The sequence below is a fragment of the Idiotropiscis lumnitzeri genome, chromosome 17 (assembly GCF_059441095.1).
Source record: "Idiotropiscis lumnitzeri isolate Australia: NSW breed Sydney's pygmy pipehorse chromosome 17, RoL_Ilum_1.0, whole genome shotgun sequence".
NCBI classification, from domain to species: Eukaryota; Metazoa; Chordata; class Actinopteri; order Syngnathiformes; family Syngnathidae; genus Idiotropiscis; species Idiotropiscis lumnitzeri.
In genome coordinates, this window is record NC_142407.1 from 7426617 (window position 1) to 7437192 (window position 10576).

A 10576-nucleotide genomic window follows, 5' to 3' on the forward strand; every position below is an offset into this window, starting at 1 on the left:
CATTTTATGAGCCCTGAACAACTGTGATGTCATTTTCAGATTAAAGAAGTGACAAAATGGTTGTAACCTGAGAGAAAAATAGGTGGATTTTTCTGCTTAACTTCCACAAATGTAATATTAACAGAATGCCATGTTTAGATTAGTGAAAGCACATAGAACATATCGAAAATAAATTTTGTGGGTTGACTTCCCCTTTCAGCTTCATTTAACTTTAAATAAACTTAAATTGCTGTTTTATTAATAATTACACATTTACAATTATTTTTACATTACACATATCTTACATGAACATTAATCTTCCTCAAAACACGTGACACTTGTTTGGAGGATAAACTTAACTGGGCCATTCAAATGAGTCATCCAGTTAATTTTGACACTGGTAGAATCATGGAAACAGTTTTAGGTCCCATCAGCAGGTACACAGAACGGAGTGTTGTCATTGCTACCAAGTTATTTCACAAGCGTGAATCCTCTGTTTCTTCGCCCTGTTCAGAATGAACCAGAAATGTAAGGTAAATATTATATACATAACAATTGTTGAATGACTGTTTTATGTTTTTTTTATTTTAATTTACAAGTCTGAAGTATTTTGTCACCTCACTGGTGGTGGTAGAAAGCGTGTCGCTCATTTTCAAGTCGTCACATCGCCCTCCTTCCTTCACAAGCATAATTACATTTTCCAGGTATTTGTCCATTGACTTCCATCACTTTATCACCCATTGTTTGTCCTGTGCTCCCTGGGGCCACCTGGACAAGAGAAAAAAAAAACATTTTTTATGTGAAGTCTAATTGAAAGATGATGTTTTGAATCGAATACAGCCTGGACTTGGATGAACCTACTATAACAGTTTGTAGGCAATACTCTGATGCATGGACTGCTTCGTCGCGTTCCATTTGAATACCATCATCCTCACAGTAGAGGAGAGGTGACAGACCTAACTGTAAAGACATTAGACCAAGTATATAGAGCTTCAATGACACCCCAAGATGAGATTCACAGATGCTTTGATTGTATTAAACACGCACGAAAAGAAGAATGGAATGCAAAGCGACACCAACCTGTGTGTAGAATTCGTGTCCCTGTGGGATAATTGTGGTAAGTGAGATACGCCGGCCACTTTCTCTCACTCTTGTTACAATCTCATCATGCTGTAACAACTCCACAGACTCTCCATTCACCTCCAGCAGCACATCGCCGTCTCGCATCCCAGCCCTCTCGGCTGGACTGCCGGTGTCCACCTCACGCAGCACATGAGCTGTAGGAAGAAACAATTCAAGACCAAAATGCAATAGCTGTGTTGAGCGCACTTTCTGAGCCCTCACCTGTCCGTCCTGAAGGGGCTTTCTCGAAGCGAAGGAGGAAACCATAGCCCCCAGGTGCCAAATCCAAATCTATTTTTTTCGATCTGTAAGGCAGATTGTGTGGAATCGCCATGGTTGGGAGTGTAGGCATTTTTAGTTGAGTGTACTTCTTCTCGCTCTTGCTGTCTATCACTAGGATGGTGATGTCATTGCCACATTTTTTCATCTACAACGAAATTGTATAGTAAGTTGCATCACGCTAAGATCTTGCTTAAACTGTTATGTTCAAAAGTAATTTTTCAAATGGTTTTACTTAATGATTTTACAGAAATTATCACAATTGTTTTGAGAAAAAGAAGCGATTACATTATCCTTTATATTATTCTTAAATGAAGGATTTTTTTTTATCAGCTCTAGGAGAAAAATATGAATCAACAAGTCAAGAATAGTATGTCGAAGGTCCATTATTATTCTAATGTACAATTAAGTGTTCCCTTAACAAATGGAAATGCTGAGACTTTTCATCACTGGCTGCATTCAAGAAAAGAGTACCTAAAATTCCAAACAAAACCAAAAATAATAATCTCAAATCCGGTTTGTAATCAGATGAAACTAGTTTGTATCAGAATGATGGAAAGAGAAAAATAGTGATGTAAAACCACAACACGTGTCAAACAAGGTGGATGAGTTTATTTTGTGACTCCTGTAATAAGAAATCAAATAAACTGTATTTTTTTTTAGGCAAATACAAATCCCTATTGGCCAAGTCAGTGATCTTGATCATAACTAAAGAGAGCATGATTGACAAAAGGGAAGGCAGTAAATTCCATAAACAATCCGCAACGCAGGCGTCTAAAGTGAACTCCTGGCAAAACACTTCCAAGAAGGAAATAATCATTCTGATAAATATTTCGCTATTGTCCAAATATGTCCGGACTTTGATCATTATGTATTAAGCAGTCTGTTTATACCATTCTGCTGAGTGCAGAGTGTGTGAGATCTGAAACCACGGCTCCATTCATCCACACCAGGCGATCCCCCCGACGAACGCTGGCCTTTTCAGCCGCCCCTCCAGGCACCAGGTTGACGGCGAAGCAACCCTTTTCGGCTACATGGCAAAATGGGCAAAACAGAAAAATACTGCACAGTCTCAAATGTTAAACATGTGAGTGCTAAGAGTGGTGTTACCTCCAACAGGTGTGAAGTTGATTCCCAGACCCAAGACGGGATCTCTGGTGATGTGACACAGTCTTGGTGGTTTTAAGTCTTCACCTTTATATGCTTTAACAAGATCTCGGAGGCCATGGCCTTTGGCGATTGCCTTTTCATACGCCTCCCCGTCCAGAACCAATAAGCATAAATGATGTCCACTTCGTTTTATTCTCCTGGACACCTGATGCAAGATGACTGTTATTTCAACTGACCCTTCTCCCAGATATAAAAGAAAAAATGGACCGAATAAACAGAAGACTTGTTGACCTCCTGGTGAGGAGCATCCTCCACATAGATGTTATTGACTTCAAGAAGCCTGTCTCCATCTTCGAGTCCACAGCGCCTCGCAATCCCCCCAGAAACCACATTTCTGATAATGTGACCTCGTTGCACCCATTCCACTCTCAAATGAAAGCCATAGGCCTCTCCTTGTTGCTTTTTAAGCACACACAGACGTGGTCTGGGTGTCGACTCTGAAAGTGAAGAGGGAGAACGATACTTCAATGCATCTGTCGGCAGTGGATGATTTAAAGCTCCTGAGAAAAGTACCTTCCGTGATGACCATCATTGGGTTGTCTATTCCTTCTTTAGGATTAAATGTAAATTTCCTTCACAGCAAGAGATAAGAGACCAAACCATTTTAGTTTAACATGTAATTAAGGAGTGTATATGCCGTTTAAATGTATCAGGTATGTTACTGCTTAACGTCACTTTCTTGAATCGTCCCTTGTATATGTAATACGAGATGTAAATTTCATCAAATGCATCAAGCGCACAGACATCATACAAGTGGGAATTATTTGAAATCTGCATTCAATGATTTGAACGGATTTAAAATCATTATTACGTAGCGAGTCATGATAACGATATTGCCACAATAAAACCGCTATCTGTGAACAATCTTATCTTGGTGTCAGTGTATTAAAGATTACATCGACCCAAGATTCAAATTGCTGTGCTGAGCAGTAGCAAAAAAAAAAATGAAAGTTTTGAAGTGGCATTCTTTTAATATGAGCACTGCAAAAAGGAATGTTTTCATGTGTAGCTGTTGTTTGCGGTACCTTGTTTCTTTCGGGGGCTTGACGTTCATGTTGTAGTGGTTCTTTCTTTGCAATCAAGTTGGTTGAAAGAGCGTAGGAAGGTAAGGAAATAAGATGGAAACAATTAGACCAAAAGAAAGACTTACTTTGTCCTGCTTTTTATTACCACCAAACTTTTGGATTAAAAAGATCAGCTCAAGTGTCTTCGTTTAGTCGCATGCAGTGAAAGTGAATATTTAAAACAAGGTTTCTTATTTGCTTAACATCCAGCCCAAAACACAGACTAATAAATCACAGTCAGTCACAATTCTCAATTTGAACTTCGAGCTCTGTAAATGTCGGTTCTAGCCACTGAACTGAAGCATAAGCATTAAAGAGCGTGTTTTACAGACTTAAATTGAGGAACCATAAAATAAAGTTCAACTTCCCGTGAATTATCTTAATCTTTGCTCGCTTTCAAGGAGGGTCAGCTTTCAAAGAACATTGTAAAACATTCGCAATCTACTGTCCAGTAGAATCAAAGATAGCACTGCCAACACACACAAGGCTCCAACCATGCATGGCAAGATTTTTTTTTTTTTAATTTTTGTCATGGAGTATTGTTTATTATATTATCAATTCATCATTGTCAATTCTGAGTCAGCATCAATTGATGCTTTTGGAATCATAAATTGATTTTTCTTTTTTAAAGTATATCCACCAAAACGTTCAAATATTACAGTCGTTTTCTGTTTCCAATCATATAATAGAATGCAGGTTAAATTTCTTTTTTTTTTCTTGTTCCTTCTGGACTTTGCTCCAGGAAGGACAATGATGCTTCTTATAATATATAATACCGGGCTTAAAATGATTTTCCATGTCCTCTTATGTCTCACTGCGTTTGATAACAATGTCAGTGACATTGAGTCCATCTCAGAGTGTGACAAACTACACTGCCTCTCCTTTCTTGTTCTTTTCCAGTAGGACAAGATAAAAGTACCGCAGTGAGTAGTACAATTTGGCAACATGAAATTCTTCACATACTGCATGAGGATATGAAGCTTCTCTTTTTGGGTGGAGAAGAGAAAAAGCACTTTGGTGCAACTAATGGATCACTGTTTGCTTTTCCCATCATAAACCTTTTTGGTCTGGGGGGAATACAGTATTCATCAGAGTAGGATTCGCTTTGCTAATAATTGTCCCATGAGACACCATGTTGAGTCAGACTGTAAATGTATATTGTAGTTTTAAGGTTCAATCTTTTTAAGAGTCTGGATAGATTCAAAGAGTCAGTAGAAAGGAAGACCAGAGCACGAGACAAGGCATCAAAATATTAAGTAATATAAATATCTGCAACATGGATAACAATATACAGAAGGCATTATTGCAAAAAATTTAAAAAAATAAAATAAAAACATTGTAAAATATTTTAAATGTTGTACCTGTGCTTGATGTCATGTTGCGCCGCACAGAAGGAGATGTAACGGGGAGTAATCCAAACTCATACATTTATTCTGGACTGTGTGGCTCCACCCCCGGCACAAGGCAGGGACAATGTCTAATCATTATGAAATTTGTGCACTCATACTGAACCTTCAGTTTACGTCAAACTTTTGTGACATTGTGTATTAACTTATCTGTGTGCCCGTGTGAGAATGGTTTTCATGAAGTCATGTCAATTATAGAATAGGCAGTTCAGTATGTTTCTAAGTAAAAAATAATTATAATCATTTGACAAGCATTTTATTCTTTTTCCAGTCTTAAAATTAAAAATGCCTCCAATAAAGGATTAGTGGAAATGTAGTTAATAAATAGGTTTCTTATAGACTAATATTTTTGGGGGGTTGGTTTTCTAATCCATACAGTCACCGGTATGTGTGCATGTGTTGTTTAATTTTTTTTTTTAGTTAATTTAATGTCTTCTGTCACAGTCACTTTATTCATTGGTGCTATAAACATATAATATTAAGCATAAAAAATAAGGGGTAGCGATGAGCTACATTTACACCATTACAATTGCATGAGTCTTTTTTTTGAACGTCAGAAATATGCGAGAGGCTGTCTCGGTTTGCGTTTGCAAAATAATAAAGTCGGCAGGTCAATCTCAGCATGTGATTGCAAATTGCAGTTTGTCTAATCCATTTACATCTGTTGGAATTTCCTGTTCCTACAAGTCTAAATGGTTGCACGCATTCAAAAGGTAAAAGCATTCATAGGAGGGTCGCGGGCCTGCTGGAATTTACCCCAACTATCTTCGGGTAGTAGGTACAATCGCAGGGCACACAAAGACAAACAACCACTCACACATAATCACACCTAAGAACAATTTAGAGTGTCCAACCAACCGACTATGCGTGTCGTTGAAATGTGGGAGGAAATCTGAGTACCCAGACAAAAACCCACACAGACGCGGGGAGAACATGCAAACTCCACACAGGAAGGGATCGAACCATGAACTTCTGCACTGCGAGGCGGATGTGCTAACCATAAAAATAAGTCAAATGATGTATAATTAATACTCTTTGTCTGGTGATGCCTCTGTGTTGTGATTCACAAAGAATGTTAATTTAAAACCATTTATTTTGGCTGAATTTCTTTTAGTTTGTTATTTTACATTTAAAAAGTAGTTAAAATATGGCAGATATTAAAATTAGGACATTCTCATTATATATTATTGTCTATGTGACATTCTTGCACTGTTTAAAAAAATTTGGAAGTTCCTCACTAGTTAGTAGGCTCTTTGACTATTTTTTTTGTTCATTGAATGCTTTTTTTTGTATCCAATTATTTGGATGGTTACTTTTTCTCTTGCATTAATATTATTAGTTACAGTACTCTTACTTGAGTACATTTTTGGTTACTGTAACCACCCTTGGCAACCATTAAACCAGGCCTCGGAACAATATGAGTTACCTATTGCTGTATTTATCCAAAGATTAGCAAAAATATCAGAATAAGCATATGTGTAAATGACAGATGTCGCTAATGAAATTGCATTCTTGAGAAAACAAATCCACTGCAGGACTGGTGGTGCCATGAGGGCATCACCTTTAATTGTACAACAATTTAAAAAAAATAATAATAAGATCACAAAAGCATGACATCTACCAGGTGTAACGGTCTGAGTAGAAGGCTTATCATATGGCACTGGAGCACAAAATGCATCTAAGTTAAGACCAGGATCATTGATGTCATTGTGGTTTTATCCATTCGTAAAAGAAGATTTAATGAGTTCTTGAGTGGATAAGAACGAGTATCTTCACTGCTTGAGGCCACAAGATGGCGTCATGTTTCAAATCAAACTGCCAAGTCACCTGCATGCAGGGAGCAAAGGCCCAAGTGTAGTCAATTAATAACTTCATCTCAAAAGTGGTTCAAAGGTTCTGCTCATAATTTCCTGGATGTCAGTAAAGATTCAGTCGAGGTCGTAGAAACTTTGGGTTGATTTGCATCAGTTAGAATCCAATTTTCTTCACGGGAGTGGCACGAGGTGCTGATTCATTTCCGGCTATGTAAACGGGTTCAGTTAATTCATTGTTGTATTTGATCGTTTATAGCTTTGAAAAAAAGTTTAGGAAGATGATGTTCCGGTTGCACGGGTAAATTCTTTTGTGAAGTTAAAAGGTTTGTACGGTCAGTAACATCATGTGACCGCGGCTGACAACACAGTGTGAACAAGCCATCACGTGTCGTTTTTGTACCCTTTGATAAGTGAATGAACATGATTTTGGGGTCCTATTACGTTGGCGTGAGGACAGCCAGTGAAGGGCTCCAAGTTGAACGGAGCGGTTTTGGGGGAACTCAAGCAAAAAGGTGTTTTTTGGATTTGTTTTTTTTTCTTGAAAAGCTGTCATGTTGGGATGCTGCCACTGATGTCACGCCAAGACATGGAGGCATATCAATTGTGTCAATGAGAAAGGGGCGTTTCTTGGGCAATTATTACAGACTGCTCCAAAACAGATTGATATTATTGAAAATGAATACCCGTTTAATTTTTCCTGAGCTAAAATTATATAGCGAGCTGGTTAGTGAACAGTGAACCAGCTTGACAACAGACTCGTTTAAGACTAAGGATGGGCTTAGTAAGCGATTTAACTGATAAATTGTGAAGAATTCTAATGATGTTGAGGAATGAATGGATTTTTAGATTGCGTTCAGACCAATAGACAAATACAGAGAAGATATGATTGACTTTCCCCAGAGTGGATCATCTTGTCATCGTCACCACAAAACATTTCTACAAGATATTCTCCTAATGTTTCAAGGAATGGGGTGATGAAGAGAAAAGAGAGCAGAGGAGTCAATGGGGGTGTCTATGGGACTTGAGCACAGCTTTCCGGATGCAAGTGGCAGCCCTTGTGAGTCTCTGAGATGCGACCCAGAGGCGGACAGAGCTCCCATCTGTACCACGATCCTCGCCAAAGCGGTGGAGTGCACTAACGGTCAAAATCTGTAAAGGAGACTTTTTGACCGCTCATTTATCTTGACGTTGACATGATTTCAGTTCTTCTGATGCTGCAGATGATGCAAAATCAAGTCAAAGGGAATAAAAATAGTTAGTGGAAGATGAAACAAGGGGAAAAGATCATGCTGTTCTGTGTTTTTACAAAATATCCCAAAACCATGGCCAACTTTGTAACATCCTTAACAGTCCGAAGGCCACAATTGTGACACACTTCACTTCTCTTTATGAGTGTCAAGGAAGTCATGGCTGTTTTTAATAGTGTCCAAGACAACCTTCACTGCCTTGTCGCAATCATTTCACAAAACAAAATAAAAACACATTTTGAGGTACGTATAGGCATTTTCTGGAATTAGCAGCGGGTGCTCTGATAAGAATAAGGCAGCCTTAACCTTTATTTAAGCAAGATAGATCTCATCGACAAGGAAGTCCCGGCCAGGAAGTAGCAGCAAACACAAAATGTAATTATTTACATAGATACCACAAAGCCCTTTTTTGTTTCGAAGCCACACTCAAAAGGCAAAGAATGTCCTTCCTGTTGATCTACAACATAAACATAAATCATAAAACCCAACATAAGCAACAAGCCTCACTCAATAAAAAAATTCATACTGATTACACAAATGACAAACAAAGAGAGGACCTTACATATAATGTGTAAAATAAATAAATAAAATACTAAAACTTTGAAAACTTTGTGCATGCCGAGCGAAATACGTATTTGATCCCTAACAATGAACCAGAATGCTGACTTGCCCCGATTGGTTGTAAGCAAGATCTTGCCTTGTGATCAGGACGCAGCCTCAAAATTCAATAGGGTGCAGGAACATCTCGACGATCTGAAGGAAATGGGACCTCGGTCACCAAGAAAACAAAACGGCGTAATGGAGTGAATTCTTGTGGCCCTAGGTTGCCCTCCTCAATAAGGAACTCATATGTGCCAGCCTTAAGAGTGCCAACAAACATAAATGACTCAGAGTGGGCTTGGTCAGGTGGAACCAAAGTTGAGCTTTTTAATCAAGTTGACTTTGTGTGTTCGGGGATAGAAAACAAATTGGAGTGGCCCAAGAGAACACCGTCCCCACGATCAAACATGACGGTGGAAGGGGTGAAGGGTGTCTTCATTAAAGGGCCTATGAATGGTGCCATGACAAAGCGTCAATAAAATCCTTCTCTTTAGGTCTTCCAGTGTTACAACGAACCGAAATTTACTGCCAAGGCAACAAAGGAGTGGCTCAAAACTATTTAAAGGTCATATTGTGGCCTCGTCAGTTTCCAAATTGCAACCCAGTACAAAACCTGTGGAGGGAGCTGAAGCTTTTAGTTTTCAAATGGGAGACAAGAAATTTGACGGATTTCCAGTTTCAATATCGAGGAATGAGCCCCCAGGCGCTTCTCTTCCAACTTATAACATATGCTTATTTTTGGTGGTGGGAATAAAATACTAAACTTCACTCAACACATTCACACAACATTTTCTAACTTTTTTTTTTTTAAATCTTTTTTTTGAGTGTTGAAATTTCCATTTTTTCCATAATCAATAGACCACGAAAATTGTGATTGTTATATATCTTGTAAGAGAGCAAACTAACAAATTTAGCAGATGGATATAAAAAATATATATTTATACAAGTCCTTGTGTGTATAAAGAATATCTTGTATCTTGTAAAATGCTTATGCAACGTATGTATAGAATCTCTGTACGTCTTTCAGCATGATGCAATTTATATTTGGATGACAGAATACTTCAGAGTGTGCCATCCCAAATTGGAGAAAATTTAAAAAAAATGATGAACGATAGACAATAGTTGCATTAAAACTATTTATATCAGAATTACAGCCGTTTGGAATTTGAACATACATAACATGCTAGATCAGCAAAAAAAAAAAAAAAGAATGAACAAATCTGTAGAAATTTAAGATCGCTTACCCAGCAGTTTGTTATACATTGAGCAATGGAGCTAACATCCTCTGGTCAAAGAAATTGTGGATGTTAAAAGAGGAAATGAGGACTTGGGTACTCACTGTGGCCACTATACTCCACTGAACTGACCAAAAGTGTGTGGGGGTTGCAGGTTGCATAAAATGGATCCTACGATGCATAATTTATCTTGACTAGCCTGACTGACATACGTGCATGAAGCCAGAAAAGTTTCAAGACCCCCCTGGGGGTCCTGAGCAAGGAGGACTGTGGAGCCCCACCCCCAAAAATAAAACAAAACAGAATGATGCGTCAGAAAAAATATCTCTGATTAAATAATTAACATATAAATGAATAACTTCATAGACCTTTTGTGTGATGGCCCACTATAAGCCAAGTTGTGGTGGCCTTGTCAAAAATAGGACTGGCATTGTATGCTCATGACATAATACGATAAGTTGTTATGATTATTTCAGAATGAGTGTCTTAATATAGTGTTATCTAAACCTTTAAGAAAATATTACATCTACGGAGTTACTTGTATTGGATGATGTTAGTCCAATCATATACTGTATAAGTCCGTAGTTAGGGGTCCTATAAGATTGATTCATGAATCCATTCCAGGGTCTCTTGGGGTCGATGATACGGACCAATATCAGC

The 10576-nt window shown here is 38.2% G+C and overlaps 1 protein-coding gene across 1 annotated transcript; it reads right to left on the reverse strand.

Moving 5' to 3' along the window:
- Nucleotides 1–378: 378 nt before the first annotated feature.
- nherf4b (NHERF family PDZ scaffold protein 4b) lies at nucleotides 379–4991 on the reverse strand. The gene is made up of 11 exons (XM_088280447.1): nucleotides 4976–4991; nucleotides 3576–3620; nucleotides 3064–3122; nucleotides 2782–2987; nucleotides 2491–2695; nucleotides 2274–2410; nucleotides 1324–1528; nucleotides 1060–1256; nucleotides 841–939; nucleotides 597–747; nucleotides 379–485 (listed from the first exon to the last, which is right to left on the reverse strand). The coding sequence occupies exons 2-10, from the start codon at nucleotides 3602–3604 to the stop codon at nucleotides 640–642; spliced, it is 1245 nt and encodes a 414-aa protein (XP_088136573.1). The 5' UTR covers nucleotides 3605–3620; nucleotides 4976–4991; the 3' UTR covers nucleotides 379–485; nucleotides 597–639.
- Between the last annotated feature and the right edge of the window lie 5585 nt (nucleotides 4992–10576).

Excerpts from the sequence above, each read along its gene's own strand:
- nherf4b (XM_088280447.1), bottom strand. The coding sequence starts at position 3,604 with ATGAACGTCAAGCCCCCGAAAGAAACAAG. Across the intron at positions 3,123-3,575 it reads AAGCCCCCGAAAGAAACAAG|GAAATTTACATTTAATCCTA; the intron begins GTACCGCAAACA and ends CTTGCTGTGAAG. Across the intron at positions 2,696-2,781 it reads AGGATGCTCCTCACCAGGAG|GTGTCCAGGAGAATAAAACG; the intron begins GTCAACAAGTCT and ends ATCTTGCATCAG.